At 48.2% G+C, this 24,643-nt stretch overlaps 1 protein-coding gene and 1 long non-coding RNA gene across 3 annotated transcripts in view; one reads left to right on the top strand and one right to left on the bottom strand.

The window, feature by feature from the left end:
- SLCO2B1 (solute carrier organic anion transporter family member 2B1) overlaps positions 1-6,950 on the top strand; it is a 57,048-nt gene extending 50,098 nt beyond the window's left edge. The window contains exons 14-15 of one of the 2 annotated variants that reach the window (XR_002079977.1): positions 5,488-6,208; positions 6,759-6,950. Coding sequence is in view for 1 of the 2 variants with exons in the window: in XM_019449834.1 (XP_019305379.1) it covers positions 5,488-5,566 (79 nt within the window). In the remaining variant the exon portion in view is untranslated. Of the gene's footprint in view, positions 1-5,487 lie in introns of both variants that reach the window. The other variant, XM_019449834.1, reaches the window with a different exon arrangement.
- Positions 1,274-24,422, bottom strand: LOC109267204 (uncharacterized). Its single transcript, XR_008421221.1, has 5 exons — positions 24,094-24,422; positions 22,454-22,509; positions 22,161-22,243; positions 20,216-20,294; positions 1,274-1,605 (listed from the first exon to the last, which is right to left on the bottom strand). It is a non-coding gene; the product is annotated as an uncharacterized LOC109267204 (long non-coding RNA).
- Positions 24,423-24,643: the final 221 nt, after the last annotated feature.

Here is a 24,643-nt window from a genome sequence, read left to right on the forward strand (position 1 = left end):
GGCTGGTGCGCTAATCAAGGGGAGAATTAGGAGGTCCTGAACCGGGTCAAGAGAGGCATCCTAGAAGTGGGGACATCTAAGCTGAGTCTTGAAAGATGAGTAGGAACACACCAGGTGGAGAAGCTGGGAACGGTGTCCAGGGAAAAGAAAGGGCACAGATAAAGTCTCAGCATACAGAAAGCTCCTGGCAGGCTTGGGGAATTTCCACTAGTTCAGCATGGCTGCAGTGTGGCCTAAGAGAGGGGTCATGGTGAGGGATGAGGCTAAAGAAGTGAGTCGGGGCCTTAAACTTCTCTCAATATTCTGTCTCTGGAAGCAAAACTCAGGTGGGAGAGAAGAGGGGGAGCGCTGGCCACCTGTGCAGAGGTAGCTGTGTGGGACTGGGAGGGCCCTGGGTCAGGGGTGCTTTGTACTCAAAGCAGACCTTTCCATACTCAACAACACTTCACATTTTACACATTTTACACATTTACACATTTTACACATTTACACAATCCCTTCACACTTGATCTTCACGGTTTCCTGGTGAGGCATGTGGGACAAGGGTTATATTTCCCATATAGTGGACAAATAAACTAAGGCCTAGAAAAGCACAAACATTTGTCCAAGGTTACTCAAGAGCCTCTCAAAATTCCACTGTTTTTTCTAATAAAACTTGCCACAGAATCACATATACACACTTGATGATGTAGTGGCTGCTAACTAATGTGATGGAATAAAAAAAAAATGAGAGGAGACACATCAGAGAAAGAGACCTCCTCCTCCTGTTCTGTTCCTCAAACTTCACCCTGCAGACATTCCATCTGAGAAAACAGAACCAGGTTCTCCCTCTGCTCTGGAATCCAATAAACATGAGGGCAAATCCCAGCTGTGCCACTTTCCAGGTGTGAGAGGTCACTGCACTCAGCATTGGTTTTCTCATCTTAAAAATGGAAGGAATGGGGCACCTGGGTGACTCAGTCAGTTAAGTATCCAATTCTTGATTTGGGCTCAGGTCATGATCTTGCAGTTGTAGGATGGAATCCCGCATTGGGCTCTGTGCTGGGCATGGAGCCTGCTTAAGATTCTCTCTCCCTCTCCCTCTGTTTATGCATATGCTTGCTGTCTCTCTCTCTCTCTTTCTCTCTCTCTCTCTCTCTCTCTCTCTCTCACACACACACACACACACAATGGAAGACACAAACTCCACCTTTCAGGGTTGTTGTGAGGGTGTAATGTGACAATATAGCACTACAGCAGTTAACTACTGCTGAGTAAGAAACTACCCCAAAACTTAGCAGCTTAAAATAACACATATTTATTATCTCACACAATTTCTAAGGATTGAGAACCCAGAAGCAGCTTAAAATAACACATGTTTATTATCTCACACAATTTCTGAGGATTGAGAACCCAGAAGTGGACTGTGAGATTGTGGCTCAGGATCTCTCATGAGGTTGCAGTCAAGTGTCAGCCAGGGCTGCAGTCATCAGAAGCCTTAACGGGGATCCACTTCCAGGCTCACTCTGTGGTCGTTGTCAGGCAACCATTTTTTGCTGGCAGTTGGTCAAAGTTTTTACACAAGCCTCTCCATAAGGGTACTCTTGCCGTGATGGCTAACTTCCCCTGGAATGAATGATCCAAGAGAATGTGTGCTACCAAGATGGAAGCCATAGGTGTCTTTTCTAATACAATCTTAGAAGTGATATGCCATAACTTTTTCATATTCTGTTGGTCACACAGACTAACCCTGGTACAATGTGGAGGGGAACACAAAAGTGGTAAACACCAGGAGATATGGAGCATTGGAACCAGCCATTGGAAGCTGGTTACAAGTGGACAGAGGAGTGTCTGGCACACAATTATTCATTAGTAGCTGCTATTAGTTTCCCAATGCTCACAGACTGCGTGGGACAACAAGACTTGAACATGAACAGATGAAAGAGCTTGGCAAAGTAGACTTGAATTGGGTAATGCTCAATTATGTGGTAGAAGAGGGTGTGCTGGACAAGGGTGGAAACCAGGGCAGGATCCCTAGCAGAGGTGAAAAGGACAGGAGAGGCCAATCCAGAGAGGAGACAGAGTTAAATATGGCAAGCACTACTGGTTGACTTCCTATAGCCAATTCCCTTTCCTTGTTTTAGTAGCAAGGTACTTAGCCACAGGGATAATCCAAACCATTCATGGAAATGCCTTCCTCTTTCCCAGTGAGTAGTCTAAGAGTAGACATGTGACTTCATTTTGGTCAATAAGATGTAAAGGGATGGTCTGCTTGGAAAAACCTCCTCCTGGATGACACAGGCATGAGAGAAGAAGACCTTTTATGCTCCCATTCCCTTTCTTCCTGCTTGGGAAGACATGGTGCTTGGTGCCATATCAGCCATTTTGTGATCACAGAGGAGTCCCTCTCAGAGCTTAGAATTGGAAAAGCCTTGATCATTAAACATGGTTGAGTCACCAGACAAACCTGGACCTACCTTCCTCCCCTCTCCTTGTTAAGGAAACAAAAGGTTTAAGCCTCTAAATCAGGTATTCTCTTACTTGCATTCTAACTGATTTAGTGAGCAAAGTATTCCAATTCCCTCTGGAGTTATTTCCTTTTCCCAAGGCAGATAGAGTGGAAATGTAAATGGGAAAGTGACTTGGCCTTGGAGGCAGGCGGCCTTGGTCTAACCCTAGCTCTGCCTCTAAGTTGCCCTGTGATCTTGAGCAAGTCCCTGCCCCTCTGGACCTCCAATAATTATAGCTAATATTTATTGACTGCTTACTCTGTGCCAAGCACTCCACTAAGAGCTTCCCTTGCATTATCTCATTCAATGCTCGCATCAACTATAGTGTGTCAATATTATTATTCTCTCTATTTTATGGATAAGGAGACTGAGATCCAGACATATTATGTAATTTACCCAAGGTTACACACAAAATTAGTGCTGGATCTCCGGATTCTGAATTCAGGCTCATCTCTCTCTAAAACCCAGGCTCCTGACCATGATGCTGTACCACCTAGCAGTAAAAGGAAGTCTCTGGACAAAATGACCTCTAAGGGCCTTTCCAGCTCAGATATTCTTTGATTTGCTGTCCCATTTCTAGCTACATGATGAACAAACCAGCTTATCCTAGAGAAGAAAGAAATAAAGACTGTCTTTAGCCATATGAAAAGCTGTCATGTGAGTGGGAGATTAGACTTTCTCAGTGTAGCTCAGAGGACGTGAACTGGACCAATGTGGGGACACTACAGGAAGAGAGTGCAGCTTACATAAGAGAGAACTTTCTATCTGCCATTCAGCAGGGAGTAGAGGTATGCACACAGATAATGACTCCCCTGTCATGAAACTTATGCAAGTATATGTTTGATAAACTTTTGACAGAAGTACTCCATTGTGTAGGTACAGGAATAAATGGCTTAAACCTTATAGTAGAAATTAAATGGGAAAATATACTAGAATACTCTCAGCACCATAACTGATACAAATAGTGGGAGTCGATAAACTGGGGTTTCTTTTCCTTTTTGACACTGAGATTCTTGGATTTTAATATTCCCTAATATGGACTTTTGGTTCTTTGGCTCTAGTATTCTATAGTATTTCTATAACTTCAACACACTGTGTTCTGCCCTGCTAAGTTGGTACGGTTTTAATATTCCAACTATCCATGGTCATGTGGCTCTAGAAGCTGAGCAGTCTATGATTTTGTACCTTAATAGTCTCTAGTTTTAACAGTCCAAGATTCAATAAAGTGTCTCTCAGAAGCTCCAGAAATATGAAGGAGTTGTTCCAAATGCTGTACTTCAGTGACCTGGACATACATTGGGCTACTCCCTGTGTCCATCTTATCACTCCACCACTATCCCCCTACCCTAGCCTCGGGCTCTTCATTCCAACCAACCCTCCTCCTTGATCTCTATACCATCCTCACTCTGCTATCTCCCCAAACACTGAGGAAGTACATTCACTCTCTATCTGCTGGCAATTATACATTGAACAAGGATCTGCTCTGTGCCAAGACTTGTGCTTACTCTAAAGGGGATATAAGGGAAGGAGAAGGCATGGTCATGACTCTCAGGAGGCCTAAGATTTAGAGACCCAAGTCTCTTGCTTTCCTTTAAGTTCAGCTCAAGCTCACCTCTACCAGCAAATTTTCCTTTATTAACACAAAATGTCTAGCACCAAAAACCTTAATCAGAAGCGTGAAGATCTGAGTTCTTTGGTAGGTTATTGTGCACATTTTAATGTCTCTGTCCATCCTGTCTCCCTGATTATAACTGAGGTTTCCCTCTAAATCAAGAACATGTCTCCTCAGCTGAACTTTGATTTTCCAGAGGAAGACCAGGTCTTCCTCATAAGACTGAAGGCTCCATGTAGACATGGTCCATGCCTCCCTTATATCATACTTGAGTTAGAGTTAAAGACACAGTGATGTTTCTCCACCACTTTAACAAATTCTCAAAGGTAGTTCATAACTATCATTGGACTGAGGATTTTATAAAAGCATAACTCACATCTCCCTTTAATATGGGAAAGTCCTCAAGGCCAAGAAAGGGCTTCCACCCTCATACTGGGGTCCATCTCCCTGACAGCAAAGGGTCTAGGGCTCTTCCCTCTCTTCCTATTTCTTCAATTCCAGCCGAGGACTCTAGCCATAAGAGATATTTTTCCTAAAGATGATAAACAAATAAATGGAAAAGGGAAGATTCAGAAGACAGAATAGGAACTCAAGCCTGTCCCCAGCAGGTCCAGACCTTTTCTTACTCTATCCTGGTCCATCTTCTAAAAGCTGCTGTCCCTCTGCCTCTCCTAGCAACTCAGAGCAGTAAGTGAAGATGTCAGCACCTTGGACAGCGCCCAACCCATTACAGTTCTCAGAGCCAGCGGAAGCCAAGCTCTCCAACTCCCTTAGCCTCTGGGTGATGGATTTCCTCGTTTCTCAATTTGATTAAAGCCCAGTAGATAAGCAGAGCGCATTGTTCCTTTCTCTTCTCTCTTCCTGATGAACATAATTAACTCCGTCAGGCTGGGAATACTTGCTCTTAAATAGTGCCTTTCCAGCCCCCACCCAGGCATGCGTCAATAATACGCAGTCAAAACATTTGGAAGATACACGTTCTTTCCTGGGGAATGGAAGTGGGAGAGGAAGCTCTTCCTGAGATATACAGGGGCTGTGACTGGAGACTGAAAAATTGTGGTTGGGTAAAGAAAACCTTGAGCCAAAAGTCAGGAAATCTTAAGTTTGTTCTGGCTTTGCCACTAATCCAGATAGGATCTAGAACAAGTCACATGCTCTTTATGAGCCTGTTTTTTCCATTTATAAGATGAGGATATTGGATGAGAGGATCTCAAATGCTATGTTCAGTGCTTAGATTCTATGGGGAGGATTAAAACAGAGGGAAAGAGGCTTGCCTAAGGTCACAAAGCAAGCTCGTGGCAAAGCTGGTTTTGAATTCATGACTCCTGGCTTCTACTTCAGTGCTATTTCCTTTACACAGAACTTCTCCCTTCCTCCATATTACAGAATTTCTTGCCTGGGGATGTGGCTGAGGCAGCTGAAGAGGGGTGGGATTGAGATTATTGGTGCCAACAAAAGAAAATAAAATTTAAGATATGTGGAAATGCTGATGTCTCTGAAGAGAGCAGAGAACATAGTAGAAATAATTAAAATTAGGGGGAAAGGACCACCTGATAGAGACAGAAATTCAACTCCAAACTCAGAGAATCCCATAGAGGCTTTGTTACTTCTCCAAGGCCATCCAGCAAGGCAACTGTAGAATCCTCTTAAAGAGAAAGACTAAACTCTTGATTAACTACTGGGGGTATCCCTGTCAGAGAAGGAACAATATGAATCACTGCATATGTATCAGGTTACTAAAGTGTGCCCAGCTCTGTATTTCGTACTTTAGTGGGGGCATAAGGAGTAAGACATGAATTCTGTTCTCTGTATCTTTGATATGCTGCTTCTTTTACTTGGAATTACTTCCAATGCATTTATGTATGTCCACATACTGTTGTTCTACTAAGGCCCAACCCGAAAGTTTACCCTGGCAAGAAGATATCCATAGCCTTATCCAGATACCACTTCTCCCTCCTCTGAATCCCCAAAGCATTTTCATTGTTCCTGTTTTACAGTACTCATCATCATCTGCTTTAACTGCTCCCAAAGAATGAGCACCTGTATTTTACTCAGTTTTGAATCACTCAGAATGCTCAACACAGATTTAAAATATAATAGAACCCCAGTAAGTACTGGATGGATGGACAGATGGATGATGAATATAGATGTATGAGTGACTGGGACAGGGAGTAGATGAAGAGATGGATGTGTGGATGGATAGGAGGTTTATATTGGTAGATGGTGAATGGATGGATGAACAGTTAAGTAGATGATCAGACAGGTGGACAGAAATGTATAAATGGGTAAATGAGTTGGTTCGTAGGTAGGTGGATGGACGGGTGAATGAGTGCATGAATGAATCTATGGGCAGCTGAGTAGAACAGTATGTAGGCAGAGAGTGAGGTTGGTGAATGGATGGATGAATATATAGATAGTAGCGTGGGTGAATGGGTAGATGGATAATTGCATGATTGTATGAGAAATGTCAGGGTAGATGTTAAGAATTATGGGGAAGAAACATGGAGATGTTCCTAATTATCACAAAGATCATTTTCATGGAGACTTTCCATTGCTAATGTCAGAAAAAAAAAATGATGATGGGGATTTGCTGACTCTGTGTGTAAGCTAAGTCAAAAGTGTGCTATCCAGCCTCAAAAGATCTCCATCAATTTCAGGCTCTATCAATGGAAATCTAATATCAACATCAGAAAAGGTGACAGTCCTGCCCTGACCTGTTCACACTGTCCTGAAGTCTTTGTTCTGCTCTGTGCATCTGGGGAGATGATGATCTCCATGCCTTGTCCACAGAAGAGATACAGTGGGGAGTAATATGTAAAGTCTACCAAATAAAGAACTAGTGAAAGAGCCAGGAGTGTTCAGCCTGAAGAAGAGCAATCACCATGTCTCAGGATCTGGCTGCCTGTTCTGGGGCAGGCCCTGTGGCCCCAGAGGCAAAGCTGGGTCTCAGAAGTCACAAGGCTGGTGTCTCAGCCCCATTTGAGAAAGGCCATCATACAAGGGAAGGGTTATCTCAGGGGAGTGAGCCCCCCATCTCTGGGGGTACACAAGTAAGATCTGGACATCCGCTATCAGAGAAGCTGCAAAGTGAAGATTTGCTTGGTGTAGAAAGTAAATAAAGATAACACCGGGACACCTGGGTGGCTCAGTCAGTTAAGCATCTGACTTTGACTCAGGTCATCATCTCATGGTCTGTGAGTTCAGGCCTCATGTTGGGCTCTATGCTGACAGCTCAGAGCCTGGAGCCTGCTTCCCATTCTGTGTCTCCCTCTTTCTCTGCCCCTCCCCCACTCACACTCTTTCTTTTGTCTCTCAAAAAATGAATAAACATTAAAAAAAGTTTTTAAAAAGGCAACACCAAGGTCTCTTCCCACCCCCAAATTATATCATCTGTTCATCTCTTCATTTCTCAATAAATTATGTTAGGCTGTGCCCTGTGCTCAGATTGGAATGCTGGCCAGAGCTGAGAGTTTGGGGAGATTTGAGAGAAAGGTAGTGCTTATGGGACCCTCAACTTTCTGTCCCTGTAGGACTGGGTTTGACAAATGAGGAGGAGGTGAAAATGTCCTTTCAGAGACCCAAATGACTGGGGAGGGGGAGGATCAGAGCCACGCAGAGCCAATCCATGACCTAGATTCCCTGTAATTAATGAGCCTACGTCACTGACGTGTTGGCTTCTGATCAGTGCTGTCTCCCCAGCCCCGCCCAACTCTCTGGTATGAGAAGATTAAATCAATTAGGAGGAGGAGATCTGGCTGGCGCTGGTTGGGAACAGAGGATAATTCACTTACATAACAGGGGATTGGGGTTTGCACTTGGCCCTTGAGTAGTGGGTGTGGGTCCTAGACCCCAGGCCTTTGGGGAGAGACTTCAAGAGTTAAAAGTGAATGCAGAAAGGGCAAGGCGGTCCAGGGAAAGAAGGAGTGATGACCCCAGGTAAAGGCCCATCTTTTGTGTTCCTGCTGAGAACTAACCCCCTGTTTTCTGGGCTGAGAGAGAGAGCCAAATTGAAAAATTACTCTTCTTACCCCAAATGAGAGGGGTCCCAGCCACTAGAATCATTCAACAGTGAAAATCTGACCACGCCTCTCTCCTTAGCTGGCATTTAAGGTCCTGCAGCCTCTCCCACCGCATCTCCTACCTCCAGGGCAGTGGGGGTGTGTAGAAAGGAAACAAACACGTCCTGGATTTCCCTCTGTGCCAGATCCTGGCTAGGCACTGAAGGTACAGAGAGAAACAAGTCCAGTTCCCTCGTAAGTGTTGCCTTCTGAGGAAGACATATACCTGCAACACTCTGTGCCAAGCAGTATAACAGAGGACTGCAGGGGCAGGGTCCAGAGGGGGCACAGTGAGGGAGGCCTCCCAGGGCCAGTTCCAGAAGGCTCCCTAGAGGAGGCAACACTTGCATTCAGTGTGCCTGATAAGAAGGATGGATTAGTGGGAGTTCTTCAGGCTGACCTGGTTAAGGGAGGGCCTTGGGTAGAGGGAACAGCATGTACAAAGGCACGGCAGTGAGACAGCTTGGCATACACTCAGGGAACTAGTTGATGTGGATGGAGCCTACAGCATAAGGCAGGAATGGGGGAGATGAGGCAGGAGAGATAGCCAGGTCCAGGTCTCACTGCCGATGGCATGCCAAAAAAGGACAGAAGCAATAATCCCAGAGTCTCTGATCAATCCATGCTTCCTGAACACTGACAGTATGCCAGGCTCCAGGTGGGATTCAGGCCTGGCTGATATCTCTGGAGTTCTACTTGTGGGCTGCGCCTGCCTGCAGCCCCTTGCCTAAGATACCCAGGCAAGCAGTCTTACTGGTTAAATTTGAGCTGGCCCCTGGGGGCCTGCTCCTGATACCTAACTGGCCTCCTGAAGACCAGTCCAATGGTGAGTAAGGGCCCCATAAGGGTGGGCTGAGATGATATCCTGGAGATGGAGGTAAGGTATGGATTAAGAAATGTTTAGGAAGTCGGACTGGAAGGACACAGCCAGGGTTTTTACCTCCAGCATGCCATCCTACGGGAAACCCAGGTCTGGAGGGGAAGAAAATGAGCTGCAAAGGTTTCAGGCTGCTTAAGTCACAGGATAAAGCAGGTGGAGGTCCAAGGAGCCTTAGGAATTCAAGTGAACCACACACAAGCTGCCTGTAGGAAGCAGGCATGTAGAAATCCCTCCTTTCCTTCATTCTTGCCTTCAGCAGCTCTGAGTAACTCCTCTCTCCAGGCAGGCTCTGGGCTGAGCAGTGAGGCACAGATCTAGGATCACCCTGTTCATCGTCCAAAGGGCCAGCAGTAAGCCCAACACTTCCAGCACATCCAGGAACTGTCTGCGTTAAAACTTTGGCTGGTGGTTAAAGCCAGTGCCTGAAATTTATTTCACTGTTGAAAGATCTAGGAACTAACCTTTGTGGTTGCAAGCAACAGCAATGGACTCAGACGAAGCAAAACAGAAAAAAATTATTAGCAGTTCCACTGGGCATCTCAGAGTGGATGAGAAAGCTGGAGAATCAAAAGAGTGGGCACCTGAATTCACAGCCAAGGTCATACAATAGGAAGAGCTGGTCCCAACGCCTCTACTGGCATGGCCTTTGAACATCTCCACAGCACTACACCTCCAGATGTTGCACTGCTGCATGGCATGAGCACAGATATATTCTAATGAATCTTCCTCCCAGCCTCACTAACTGTCACATCGAAGTCCTGAGCCAGGAATGGCTGGCCAAACTGCCAGGGGGTGACAGTGGGAGAGTTATCTGGCCCCCTTCGGCTTTGAAATGGAAGGTGGGGTCCTAGCTCCCAAAGGCTTCACCTCCTGGGGGATTCATTCAAAATATAAAAATGGATTCGTTTTAGGCAGCAAAAAATGTGACAAGTGTCCACTACATTTTTATTGAGGACTCACTAAGTATGGGATGCATTGCCAGATGTTTTATATACACAGATCTGCAAGGCAATTCTCTAACTGGATAATGGTTGATCTCATTTGATAGCTGAGGAAACTAAGGTTTTAGAGGTGAAAGTAACTTCCAAAGCCACTCAGCTAATGAGTGATAGAGCCAGGATTTGAATACAGGTGGGTTTTTGTTGTTGTTATAAAGACATCATGCTGTCTCCCAAACTGTAAGCCAATCACTGTACTTACGGTTCCTAACATGTAAAACAAAAACAAAAACAAAAACATGTGGGGGCACAGAAAAATGTCAAGAAGTAAATATTCCAATGTCTTCACAAAATGATTGATGGGATAATGGGATTATTGAGTAGTTTTTTTTTTTCCTGCTTTTTCATGTTTTCCTATACTTTTTTTTTTTTTTTTAAACTAAGAGCATGCTAGGGGCGCCTGGGTGGCTTAGTAGGTTAAGGGTCCAACTTGGACTCAGGTCATGATCTCACCCCACATCGGGCTCTGTGCTGACAGCTCAGAGCCTGGAGCCTGCTTTGGATTCTGTCTCCCTCGCTCTCTGCCCCTCCCCCGCTCATGCTCTGTTTCTCTCTCTCTTTCAAGAGCAAATAAACATTAAAAAAAGATTTAACTAACAGCATGCTTTCCCTTAATAATCATAAGAAAAAAATAAAAGTAAAAGTTTTAAAGATTAGAGCAGTGTTAACACAATTATGGAGAACATACGCTTAGAAAAAAGACGGAAAGGAAATTTGTCAAAAATGTCTCTGGATAGTGGGATCATAGGTGTGTTTATTTTTACCTTCCATTTTTCAAATTTTCTATAGTGAGCACACTCTGGAAAAAAAAATCAAAATAACTCTAAAAAAAACCAGGCATAAAATTATATTAACAAAGAGATGGCAAGGCCGTGCTTTGGTTCTTTAAGTTCCTGTAGTCCTGTCCTGTAGTGGTTTGGAAGTCAACGTAGTTCTGGGTTTTCTGGGGCAGCCTGGCAGTCCCCTGCAGTGTCTGCTGCCAGAGCTAGCCCAGCTGGCATGGACCACGGTCACCACAGTTATCTCAGGCTGAGCGCTCCGAGCCAGGGTGGGAATAACTCAACATTCCCACCTCTTCTAACAACGTGTACCTTATCAGGCCCTGCTACGCTGTAAGGTAAGGACTGAGCCCCCGGAGCTGAAATTCTCTCTGTTGGTTTTATCTCTCATCTCACAGGCTTTAAGGTTCGCCTTCTCCTCTCTGAATGGGGCAGTGCTGGTCAGTTGTGTCAAATTTAAGCCCCTCTGAGGTGCCTTCTGCGTCTCCGTATCTGAGGGGCAAGCCCCCAGTCTCCTCTCTTCCCTGCACTGCTCCAGCTCCCAGTGCTGTGGATGGACGGAGGATGGATGTTCAGTCCTGTCCTGGCCCCAGTCTGGTGAGGGAGGCAGTCCTCCAATCTCAGGGAACCTCCAGACTATTCCCTACCTTAGGAATGTCTCAATCAGATGGAAGAGGGGGTCCTTATTTTACAGAAGTTCCCAGTGAGATGGGAAGAAAAGACAGGAGAGCGGGGCTGATTCTCATACAGGAGGAAATCAGTCTCAGCCAGCTTTGACTCCAGAAAGTTCTGTCCCAGGACTCCCATACCTTTCCAACACCTACTCCAGGTGGAACAGTCAACTACCATGGCCTTCCCTGGCCTCCAGGGCCCTCTGCTCCCTCCCCTTCTCCACCTCCCCAATCATATGGAGCTTCCTTATGCCCGATGCATCCTCCACTCCAATCTCCCCCACGAGGAGTCTCTCCACCTGCCTCCCCTGCACCTCAGTTTCTCTCTGAGAAATGAGGGAGCCAAATGAGGGAGCCAGATACTCTTGAAGGTGCTCCAAAGCAATGGAGACATTCTGTGTCTCCTTAGCCCCTTTCCAGACCCCTCCCCTTCCCACTCCCTTCCCAGCTTCTCAACTAATCTGTTCCCTTTCCTCCAGGTTCCAGGTATGCCTCCTTCCTATAAAGCTCCCAGAATCTCCAGGCTAAGACCCACTCTGGCTCTTGCAGTGACCAAGCTGCTGCAGTAAAGAATGCAGTGGGGTAGAGCAGAGGTGGCTAGGGAGGGAGGAGGGCTCAGGCCAAGGCTGAGGTCGAGGAGCCTGGGCAGGGCAGGCGGCCAGTCCTAGCAGCCGGGGCCAAAGCTACCTCAGCAGCTTCTGCAAACCCCAGCAAGGCATCTACGCTTGGGTGGAGCTCCAGAGTTGAGAGGCTCGTGGGGGAGGGGAGCACCTGCTGAGGTCAGCACAGCCTCCAGAAACCTCTCCAGAGGAGGAGGAAACCACAGAGAGTCCCAGCCCAAACTCTGGACTCAGGGATAAGAGGAAATGACACTCCTTACTCCCTAGGGGAAATGACTCAGGTCCTGGGAAGCTAGAATCCAGGGCAGAGAGGGTCCCCAGAGGACACCTGCTGGGTATAGGAATCTCCCTTACTCCCCACAGTCCCATAGAACCCCTGCTCATGTGCCTTCTGGGGCAGAAAGCTCATTCCCTTCTATGGCAGCCCATTCCTCTGAGAGCTGCTTCATGCATCAACTATCAAATTGCCACTGATGCCTCCTCTGTGCCAGGATCTGTGCTGATGGGGATGCAGAGATACATCTGGTTCCTGCCCTCATGGAGGTTGCCATTGAAGTGGGGAGACAGACACGACCAAACGCTGCAGGGAAAAGCGGTGGAAGCCCAGAGGCAGTCCTGAGCTAGCTTTGGGGCAGGGTTGGGTGGGGGGGTCTGCCTCTCAGAGCAGACAACGGACCCATGGGGGCTCTCAGTAAGCAGGCAGCTTCAATTCCACCTAAATACTGACAATGCCAGCTTCGCATTTCCAGCCCTGACACAGCTCCTGAACTCCAGACAAATATCCCACTGTCCATTCAACATCTCCACTTGGATGCCTCAGTATCTCTAATTCATCAGCACCAAGGCCGAATTCACACTCTCTGCCCACCCCTTTCCTGGTCTTTCTGCTCACGATGGATGGTCCCATCATCCACAGGCCAGACATCCTGGAGCCATCCCTCCTCTGCCTCACTATCTGGTCACCAGGCCCCGAGTGACAAGCCTACCACCCCTCCCGCCTCCACACTACCACCCAGCTCCAGTGCTGTTGTCACCCACCTGTACCCCAGGCACCTCATTTGTCTTCTCGCAGTCAGCCCCCTCCAATCACAAAGTGACAGTGATCTTTCCTGAAAGGAAAGATCCTGAAAGATCCTGAAAGATCACCTCTCCGCTTAAAAGCCTTCAGTGGCTTCTCCTTGCCTTTGGGATAAAGGTTAAAATCTTGACAAGATCTGCAAGGCCTGGCCTTTGCAGACCTCGCCAACTGTATCTCAGCAACCCCCCTCCTCCATCTCCTGCCCTCCCATCTCTGGCCCATCAAGCCTTGTCCCCTGACCTCAGGCCTCTGGACGTGCTATTCACATGGATGCCCCATGGGTTCAAAGACTTGGGTTGCCCTCCTTTTCTCTTCCAAATGACACCCAGGACATCTGTTCTTTGCATGTTCCCTGGCCCTGAGCACCAATCTCTGGCCCTTGAAGGAACAGCTGTGGACACAGCCTATGGTTACAAAGTAACCGGCAGGTTTGGAGCCCAAGGTCCCAGAACCTCCCAGTGTTCCCAGAGGAAAAGCCCTGACTCTGGCTCCCAGATGCCTTCCAGATCTCCCGCTCCCCTCCTGCTCTCTTCTTCCATTCCTGGTCTGGGAGCTGGGGGTGGAGAATGGGCAAACCTCCCCATCTCCTCAGCCCAGATTCTTCCTGGGCCTTACAGTGGGGCTCAGAGCTGAAGGATGAAAGAAATGAAGTGCCCAGACTGGTACACTCCATCTGGACCCGCAAGCCATGTGCTCCCTGGGCTCCCAGACAAGCCAGTCATCCTCAGGCCTCAGGCCAGGTACTGCCTCCTCTGTGCAGTGTGCCAGGACTCCCTGAAGCAGGAGTCCCGTTTTCCCAGGGCTCCCGTGGCATGGAGGACACCCGGCGCTACCAATTTGCCTGTTGTTGTGTTGGGTTCTCCTCCCCTAACAGCTCTACTTGCTTAGGAGGGACATGTTTTTCCCTCTGCACCCCAAGCCCGGGTCCAGGGTGGCCCCAAAAGAGAGGCTCAGAAAAGGCTCAGCATTACAATATGGGACTAACAACACAGAAACGTGTGTTTTTCTTTTCTTTGCACATAATTGCCGTTAAGCTCCGTCTCCTTTGTCTTCGACATTTTGTGAGAAGGTGGGCCTATAAGTCTGACCAGCCTCAGCTCCTCTGCTTATTAGCTGTGACCTCAAGCAAACGCTCAGCCTCTCGGGGCCTCAGTTTCTTCCCCCATAAAACGAGAACAGGGGCGCCTGGGTGGCTCAGTCGGTTAACCATCGGATTCTTAACTTCGGCTCAGGCCATGATCTCCCAGTTCCTGAGTTCAAGACCCACATCAGGCTCTGCGCTGACAGCATGGAGCCTGCTTGGGATTCTCTCTCTTTCTGTCCCTCCCCTGGTGGCACTCTCACACTCTCTCGCTCTCAAAATAAATAAACTTAAGAAATGTTTTAAAAAAATGAGAGCAACGTCCTCCTCCGAGAGTTTTCATAACTAAGTGAGCTACCTTATGCAAAAGTTATGGCACAGTATGTGAGCACAGTATGTGCTCAATAATTCCTTTCCCTCTCCCCACCCCAACCTTTGAGCCCTAATAGGAACCTAGCATTTACTTCCATGAACTTGAACCTATGGCTGTCACCTACATATCAAGTCAATCCAAATCATTTTGAAACCCAGTCCTGCCACCTGACATCGTCACCCTTCTGCCTGCAGATCTGATACACGTTTTATTTGGTTTCATCTAAGTCCTTCAAAAATACATCAGACCAAGCATGTCAGCACGGAAGACTAAGCCATGGGCAGGGCTACAGTCTGCCCTCCAGACTGCCATTGATCCACTAATCAATTTTCCTCCACCAACTGTCCAGGCAGCTAGGGATTCCCCTAGAGTATCACTATTTGATCCCGCCCCTTGTCTTGCCATAAAAACACTTTGGGAGATGTTCCAAATGCCTTTTTGAAATCAAGATTCTTAGGACTCTGACAGACCCCTGATTTATCACTCAGGGTCTCCCAAAGGAGGAGAGAGGGGAGATTAGCCTGACTTCCTTTAAGTAAACTTCTGCTGGGTCCTGGTGAGCACTGCATTTTCGTCTTCTTTTTTCAATGATACAAGCCATTCTTTTTCTGTCTTTGTTAATGCTGTTAAGTCTGAAGAATTTTTAGTCTTCAGTGAAAAGTCTCACTTAGAAATGATCTAACACAGGCCACTTGCCTACAACAGTTGGCCGTTGGCTGAAAGCAGTGCAAAACACTTAAATGAGAACCTCCCTCTACCACAGGGAGGTGGAAATCTGCCTTCCAAATGAATGAAGGTTTTCTACAGGAAGGTAAATTTCCACCCTGCTCTTTCGACTTGTTATAAATGTAGAATGGTGAATTTCAAATAATCGCTGCCTTCTTGTAATATTGAGTCAAACATTCACTTGTTAAAAATATAACAACATTGTGCCTTAATAAAAGCTTAGCTGTGTATTTTAAGACCAAGAAAATAAGCTTAGCCAACTATGATTTTCAAAGTTTTGTAAGATGGAGAACATAAAAAGCCAGACAAGAGGGAGCATAATGAAATCCAGCAGGAATAATTTGTAATTAGAAAACCCCATGCAATTCTTCAGCCAAGGATAATGGTGATCCATCTTAAAAACACATGTGTCCCATGCTGGGCACTGATGAGCCTAATCAGACACACTCCACTGACATTTTTCACAATACCGAGGGGCCCCTAATTGCTGGTGGGTGCAGACAGGCAAGCTTCTGCTGTTCCTCTCAGGAGATGATGATGATTAAAAGCAGGCCTGGAGCCAAACGGCTGGGGGTGGAATCTCAGCCCTCCTCCTACTCACGCTGTGGCCTTGGACAAGTTACTTACCCTCTCTGGGCCTCAGTTTCCTCATCTTTAAAATCAGGACTGAGAGTCACTACCTTTGAGGATGTAAAGCTGTAAAGACAGCAGCTATGTAAAGTCTGCCTCACCCAAAATGTGTTCTCTCCTACTCCCCAGTTACTGCTGGGGTGCTCATAGGCGGGGCCAAAGGAGGGTCCTCTTCCCTCTCCCCATCCTGCTGCCGCTCTCCTCTATTAGGAACATTCAGCCGCTGCCAGAAGATTCAGCCTGCATGGAAAGGTGCTGTGCCCACAGTGGCCCTGCCCTGAGGCCTAGTGTATCCTCTCCTCAATGCCCCCCAGCCCGCTCTGGACCACAGCCTGGCCCTGGCCCAGCTGGTCTGCTGGTGATCTGCCCGAGCTAAGCAGAGGTGGCTTGGCTCCAGCAGGGGCTAAAGGTTCTTCATTTTGTTTTCTGCTTCAGCTTAACCATCTGGGGTGGGCGGGAGGGTAGGAGGAGTGGCAAAGAGGGAAAGAGAAATGCACTGTTCCCTCACTTCTTCCTCCCCTGCCTCCCCCACGGCCAGGCACAAGCTGTGTTCAGTCCGGCACTGTCCTCAGCCCCAGGAAAGCTGCCCCAGGGGTCCCCTGCATGATGTCCCAGGGGATGGAAGTGATCTGTCTCTGTACTGCCTCCAACATCCCTCCCTCCCCCCCTTTTTATGTCCTTCCCTGGTTCAGCCTGTCCTGCCTGTTGAGTACAACAGCTCTTCTCTGCACTTGCCACGTGCCTGCCCCTCCCTGGGCCGAGCACTGGGGCACAGGAGATGATGCAGGCGAGGGCTCTGCCCTCCAAGCACTCATTTTATAGCACCAAGAGCACAGGCTGCCGAGCTCAAGCCTAAGCTGGACTCTCCACTCGGCCCCTTTTAAGCTGTGTGATCTTGGGTCAACTACTTAACCTGAGGGTCCACTTCTTTATTTAAAATTTGAGGCCAAAGTACCTCCATTTCAGGACCACTGTGAAAATTAAATACAATCATGTATGTAAACCTCTCAACTCAGCACACTGCATACAGTGGATGCTCACTCACGTCTGACTGCCTTCCCTCCCTCCCGTCTTCCTCCCTCTTTCCCCATAGCCAGCTGCCTCTTTCAGAGGAGTGGGCCATGACAGTTCTACGGGTAGGTGTGTAGATGTCGAGACCTTCCCCAGCTGGGGGTCCTAAGAGCCAGGGTCGGATGGGCTTGCGTGGGGCCAAGCCCCGTGCTGTGTAGTGTGGGGGTACAGACCAGCCATGCCTCTGCCTGCCAGGTGCTTTCTTTCAGAAGTAGACTCAGGCCTCTGACCTCCTTTTCTCTCTCCCAGTGGCTAATTAGGGCCGATTGTGGGCTCCTTTTTAGCCTTTCCTTTTCTGAACTTCCAACTGGCTTCTTTTTTCCTTTCCCAGGGCAGTGCTGGGGACATACTGGCAGAGCCAAGCTGAAGCCCCCACCATAGGCAGGCAATGCACTAAGGAGGGGTGAGAGCTGTTTATCCTGGGTGTGCCATGGGAGCTGCTGAGGCACAGACTTTGGGGTTGGCCCAACAGGGAACTGTGTAGGCTGCTGTCCACCCATCTGTCCTGAGGTTCCTGTCTTAAGTCCAGGAATATGTGGGGCGTCCAGCAATCAGTGTTCTGGCCAGCTTTCAAGGTCTTCCTGCCCACCCACAGACTTCCAGAGAGTGACGAGCTCCTAATGATCCCCAGGGATATTGTGCCCTTATAGAGCTGGGGGAAGCTACCCAGTGCACCTGAAGCTGAACGCTTTATCATTTTGGGACACAGCTAGGGAAATCTAGGGACTTAGAACCTTACCTGCTGGGGGAAACCAGCACTAGACCATCCTGATAAAAGACCAACGTAAGGCTAGAAAGGCAGAAGCAGCTCTGGGGTGGCAAGAACCTCCAGTTTTGAGGGCCTAGTCTCGTGGTAATAGATGGTCTAACTGCAGGTTCCTTCATGAGCTGGGAGCTCCAGCACACCAGAGATGGGAAATGAGTGAGTCAGGTGTCCCAGGGCCAGGGATTAGCAGCAAATGGGGCCGAGACCCAAGGTGGGACCTGAACATCTTCAATCACTAAGAAACAATGGAAACCACGGTGAAATAAAGCTGCTCCCAGTGGACGGAGAGGAGAAGGGCCACAGTAGCTAGAGCCAGGCAGGGGTGCCACTTATAAGGAATCACACATCAGTGGAAAGGGTAGGCAGGTCAGGGGGATGTCATGGAGGAGCCCTGAGCAGAAGCAGAGAAAGAGACAAAGGAGGCAGAGGGCAGAGGAGTCATTAGGAAGGCTTCCTAGAAGAGAAGTGTCACCGTGAATGGTCAAGAAATATGGTGTCAAAGGTTCAGGAGGTGGGCTCACCAACCGTCTTGAGAACCAAAGCCTGTGGTGACCTTTACGTTCTAGGTGGGTGCCAGGGGAGTGATGCTGGAATTACTCAGGCCAAGGTGTCCTCCGCCCTCCATCTCCAGCGGGCAGGAGGCTGCCACATGTTTTCATCACGCCTTCTCACCTGGAGCCAGAGCCTGCTGCCTGATGGCTCCTCTGCTAATGGCTTCCAGGTGTGTCCTTGGGCCCCTGGGGGAGACATCCTGGAGGACACACCCCCTCCATCCCAAGTCCCACTGTTCTGGTCACCTTCAGCCACAGAACCTGGGCCGGCCTGGGGCAGGCCGTGGAACACCGGCGCAACCTCACTGCAGGTGGGATGGGTATCAAAGGTCACACTGTTTCCTTCTCTGATTGGCTGCTGAGCTCTGAGCCCCCTCATCAAGGTCACTTCTGGTCCCTGGTACCTTCAGTGCAAGGGACCCAGGGGTAAAATGAAAGTTGTTCCATGGAATAAGATGGCTGGATGGCCTGTGTCTCTGGGGAGAGGGGTCGGCCTCGTGCCTCCTTAGGATACTAAATGTGTCTGTGCGTCTCCAGGACTATGGGCTGTTTCTTTCTGCAAATCTGTAACTCTTTCTGTATGTCTGTCCTTGGAACCGTTTATTCCTGTTTTTGAGACTACATATCCACGTGTTTCCCTGTGTACTTCACAGCAAAGCCAACTCTGCAACAACAAATTCCATCAGTGTTTATTGTCTAATAAATGGAAGTCCAGTATCACTCTTGCTGCTTCACTTCCCTGAGGCCTTAAGTTTTCATTCCAGAGTTATTTCCAGCCTAAATGGGAGGAATCTGATTCATGCTTTGCTCGGGGGTGACTTGGCCTTAAGAAGGCAAGAGGCTCATGGCTGATGCGCTGAAAAGTAGCAGTGCCCCTGTGGCTTGGAGCAGACTCCAAGCTCCAGATACCTTGCAGTCTGTTGGGTCCATCTTCTGGTATTCTCCTGGGCCAGGCTGATGCTTGAGTGAGTCTGTGTTCCTGGACCAAAGCTTATATTGGCCACCAGCTTTATTATCACCATCCTCGCCATTATCTCTTTGTTCATCACCATCACTATTATCATGACCGCCATCACCATCATCACCCCTTCTACTACCATTACCACCACCATTACCGTTGCATTACCACCGTCAACACCACAACTAGGATGCCACAGTCACTGTCGCCATCAATACCACTGTCAGAGATATCCAGTTACTTTTTAATAGCTATTTTTCCTTCGTTTTCAATAGTAATGACTATAACCTTTTGCTGGGCACATTGCCTCCAAGTTAAAAGACTTATTGACCATGCTCTTTGAAGCTAGTTACATGTGGCCATGTAAGTGAAAGTGCTGGATAAAAGTAAGGGAAGTGGCCCCCTTATTTATCTTCTGTCTCCACTTGCTATCTGATGTGATGGCTGGTGCTCTAGCAGCCATTTTGTACCAAAGAATGAGGACTATACCCTAGGGAAGGCAGAGTGGGGGGCTAGAAGGAGTGTTGGTTCTCATGAATGTGGAGAAACCATTCAGACTCTGGACTGTCTACATCTGGACTTTTTTTTTTTTACTTTTATTTTTTTATCCTTTAAGAGACCCTTGTTTTTGGGCATTCTGATGTGTACCACTTAACCTAATCCTAATTAGTATACATCACCACATATTAGTTTTCATTAAATACTGCAGCCTAATGATCTGTATGAGTGATGGAGGAGGGCAGGGAGGAGGAGATGGAGAGAGGAGGGACAGAGGTAAGGAGAGGAACACAGGGAAGGAGGGAGAGGGAGGGAAGGAGACAGAGGTGGGCATTGATTGAGAGATTTAATTCTAGGACACAGAAATGATTCTTACCTTCTAGAAGTAACCATTCTGAGGCAGGCAGTGGCAAGAAGAATAAAGACATTCAGCACCGTGGACAGATCCAGGAACACTGTAGTAAGGGGACACAGCAGGGAAAGGCGAGAAGGTTGGTGGTAGTGGTGGTAGTTTTCTTCAGGACATACATGTTCATTAACTCACACTGTACCAGGCACTGGGATAAATACCAAGATGAGTTTCCACCACATACACATTTAGCCCCCAAGACCAAAACAAGCAGATCAGCATGAGACAGCTTCCTAAAGCAGAGGGAAGGGATTGAGAAGCCAGCCCAGGGGTAGGACAAGAAGACCTTGTGACAGAATGAACAAAATGCCAAAGAATAAAAGACCTTGTGGGTGGAGGGAAGGCTCCAGGTTGTAAGAGGGTGAGTGAGTCAACTGGTCTCCCCGTCGGTCGATAAAGAAAAGGAGTGGGTCTCACTGGTTAGAGGTGTCAGGACCCTTCTAGTCCTCAGTTGCTACATCAAAGATTCCAGTCTCTGCTGCCAGGAACCAAGATACATGCTTGTAGGGGTATATGGAATCTGTGACTAAGACTCTACAATTCTAATTCTAAGCCTCTGAATCAGTTATTTACTGCTGCGTAACAAACCACCCCCCTCCAAAACATAATGACTTAAAACAGCATCGACTTTATTTGTTCACAATTCTGTGAGTCAGCAATTTTGGGCTTGGGTCAGCTGGATAGTTCTCCTGGTCTTCTCTAGGGTCACTCAGGCAGCTGGCTGGAAGATCACTTGGGAGCCAGTTGGTCTAGAGGGCTTCAGCTGGGGTGGCTCATTTCTGGTTTCTTCCCCTAAGAAGCTTGCCCGGGTATCTATACATGGAGATCTCAGGGGACCAGGAGAAGGAAAGCCCCAATGCACAAGCACTTTTAAATCCTCTGCTTGCATCACATTTGCTGATGTCTCAATAGCCAAAGGAGTTCAACTGGCCAAACTAGTCAGTGTGGGAAGGGACATCACAAAAGTATAGATAGAAATAGGCAGGATTCATTGCAGGGGAACATTAATATAACAACCTTCCACAAGTTCTAAGTGTTTCACTTACCACCATAAGAGTCTTACATTCTGATTCAAACAGACCATGGTTCTATGGCCTTCAAACTCTGTGGTTCTTATAATTCAGTGCTTTGATTCCAAGATCCTATAATTCTAGAAGTAGAAGGCTTAGAGTAGCTGAGGAGGATCATGAGGACCCGAGTTAACAAGGAAGCCAAACAAACTAAGGTCACTCCTAGATCTAAGCAAGAACCCATTTGCCTCTCCCATTCCCATTCCTCAGCCCCCAACTTCCTGCATATGGCAAGGCAGTGGCATGAGCACCAAACTGGGAATCAGAAAACCTATAAAATAGGCTTGTTGCATTATTAATTTGGGGTGGCCCCCAAGCATCACTCTTACAACCAACAGAGGTATCAATTCCTATTTTTCGAATGACACAGAACAGTGGTGAAGCCAGGAGAACTGGCCTCACTAACTTCCATTATCAGGAGGCTGAACCTGGTGCAGCTTAGAGAGTTTAGCTCTCACCTCCTCAAAGCGCATCTATAGCTGAAGAGACCTTGAGCTTTAAGGAAATCAAGATTTAAATAGGCTACTGCCCTTGACCTGTCCCAACCTCTACCTGCAAAACATAGGAAGAAAAGGGGAGGAAAGGAAATGGGAAGGGAGGGGAGGAGAGGAGAAGAAAACCCCCAACCCTGCTCCTTCCCCTTCCCCCTACCAACTCCTGTCCCTGGCTCAACTGAGTGTGTATACTGGAACCCTGGCTGGCCTTGAGCCTAAGTCTGCTCTGCCTTTCAGCTTCCCCAGGAAGAAGAGTGTGGAGGCAAAAAGTAGTTCCGTGAGAGGAGACCTAGATCAGGGCAGTAACTCATGAAAACTTTACAGCTAGAGGGACCAGCAGCAACTCACCGGCTGAACCACCTTGTAGCACAGTGAAGGGATGAGAAGCCCAGAGAGGGACATGAACCTGCTCACAGTCACACAGCCAGCCACTAGTAGACCAAGACCAAAAGCAAAATGGGGTCACTTTCCTTCTCTAAACTTCAGGTTTCAATTCTAACCTGGGGGTAACAAACCCAGACTGGGACACCACTTAAAAACTGTAAAGCACAGTGCAAGGCTAATAAAGAATCAGGTTTTCCCCAATGGCCTGGGAGTCTGGGTGGGGGAGGGTGGGTTGAGGTGGAGGCAGGAACACTTACGACTTTGAGAGGACTCATCCAGCTCATTTATTCTAGCCTTTCCCCAGAGGCCCAGGCTGCAGAGTGGAGGAGGAGGGTATTAAATATCAGAGAGTTATTTAAAAGCCAGTTGCTGGCCCCTCAAAAGCAGAGCGTGGCCTCTGCTGACTCAATGGAGAAAATGAATCTTGGGCCTATGGATTTTCCTGTGTCTCATAGTCAGTGGGGGGTGGGGGGGGAGGGGTGAAAAATGGGAACAGCAAAGCCTGAAGTGGAGTTTTCCCCTCCCTGCCAGTGCAGAAGCTACAGTAGAGGAGAGAACCTGGGGCCTCCCCCACTACCTAATGACTGAGCTTTGTCATGTCAGCCCTGCCCAGCTGCTCCTCCACTTGCCTCAGAGGAAGGGGGGAACAGACGAAAAGGGAGTCTGCCAAGATAAAGGGGCCCTAGATATCACAGGCTGCTACAGACTTAGGAAGACCGTCCTCCCCCACCAGACTATGCTACAGCACTATATAGTTGGGATGGAGCCAAGTTCAAGGTCACACACCAGCACTATATAGTTGGGATGGGGCCAAGTTCAAGGTCACACATCAAGGTGGGCTCACCAACTTGGGCAAATCACAGTATTACCTTCCCTTCCATGACCCGCATCCTTAAAAGGTCAAGGGGCACAGCACTGAAAGCCCTCCAAGATCATCCTGTCTATACACACACATTTTTTGCAGACAGGGAAACTGAGATCTGGGAAGGCAGACTTGCCTAAAGACTTCTGGAACACTGAGACACCTCTGATGGACAAATGGAGCTGGAGGCAGGTGGGGAAGGGACTACCTGGTGGGTGACCTCAGGGAAATTGCCAAACCTCTGCAGGCTCCCTGCCAAGGCTCAGTGGACCTTACAGAGGGCAAGGCCTCTGGAGAGGAGAGTGCCTTGGAAGGCTCAGAGAGGGGCTCTGGAGCCTAGTGTGGTAATAAATTCAAGAACTAGGTCCAGTGAAGCTGACATGGGGGGATTCTCAACCTGCAAAGGGCAGTCACTCTGCTTGGGTGGGGCTGGGATGACTCATTTGCTGAGTCCTAAGGAAACCCTGAACGCTTGAACTATTTGCCCACAGGGTCCCCTGGGACCTAACCTAGTCACACTCTACAGAGAGAGAGCCTAGGATTGGGAGGGCTGCAGCATAGAAGATGAGCAGGAAACCCGAGCTACTGTCAGGCTTGGGTCAGCTGTGCAACCTTGGGGAAAGCACTTCACCTTTCTGGGAGGCTGTGTGAAGTGTAGATGGGGGCTCCTCATCTTGCCTGTCTCAGGATCAGCAAGAGATTTTTAAATCATTATTTCATCCATTGGTCCCTTCTCCATGCTGAGCTCTGAGATGACACCACAGGAGACCAGACCAGTCCTGAGCTCATTTGCTGACAGTTAGGGGGCTCAGAGGAGCATCAGCCCTCTGACTGCTAAGTGAAATTCAAAGGAGAGAAAAGGAAGCCATGAAGGCTTCCTGGAGGGGACAGAACCCAAGGTGAGCTCTGACTGGGCTGTGCTGAAGGAATAGAGTCAAGGGGAGAGAGCACCCCAAGTGGGGAAAAATGTGAGCTAAGATAATTCCACCGGATGCATCAGGGAATGAATACAGCCCCAGACACAATTGGACTTACATTTATTGAACACCTACTGCGTGCTGAATGCATGACAACATGGAGAGAGAAGTTCCTCCAGAGAAGAGAGACCCCAAAATAGCTCACAGACTTGGTTCCAGGGGAACTTGAACAGAAAAGGGGAACACCTGCATAAAGAGGAGAGGGGAGGAGAGGAGGAGGTTGGGTAGGGACATTCACAGAGACTGCAAGTAGAGATTCATTCCTTTTACCACCTATCATGAATTTGCTATGCTGGGGGCAGAAGGAAGACTAAACAGGGCAAAATGACATGGGAGCTAATTAGTCCCAGAAAAGGACAATGCCATGTCCTGTCACAGAGGGGACAAGCCCCCCCCCCCCCCCCCCCCCCCCCCCGGGCCCTGGTTGATAAGGCTTTTCTTGTTGCAAATCACTTTCCATTCACATTGTCACAATAGCTCTGAGAAGACTAAGAAGGATAGGAATTCAGAAGCCCATCTACTTTCCAGAAGTTGACAGAGGCCGAGAGAGGTCCAAGGTCACACCATACCCATCCTGGTGTCTGTAGCCGGCTTTAGTTTCCTGGGGG

Source organism: Panthera pardus, unplaced genomic scaffold (assembly GCF_024362965.1).
Source record: "Panthera pardus isolate Hobbes unplaced genomic scaffold, ASM2436296v1 HiC_scaffold_12, whole genome shotgun sequence".
Taxonomy (NCBI): domain Eukaryota; kingdom Metazoa; phylum Chordata; class Mammalia; order Carnivora; family Felidae; genus Panthera; species Panthera pardus.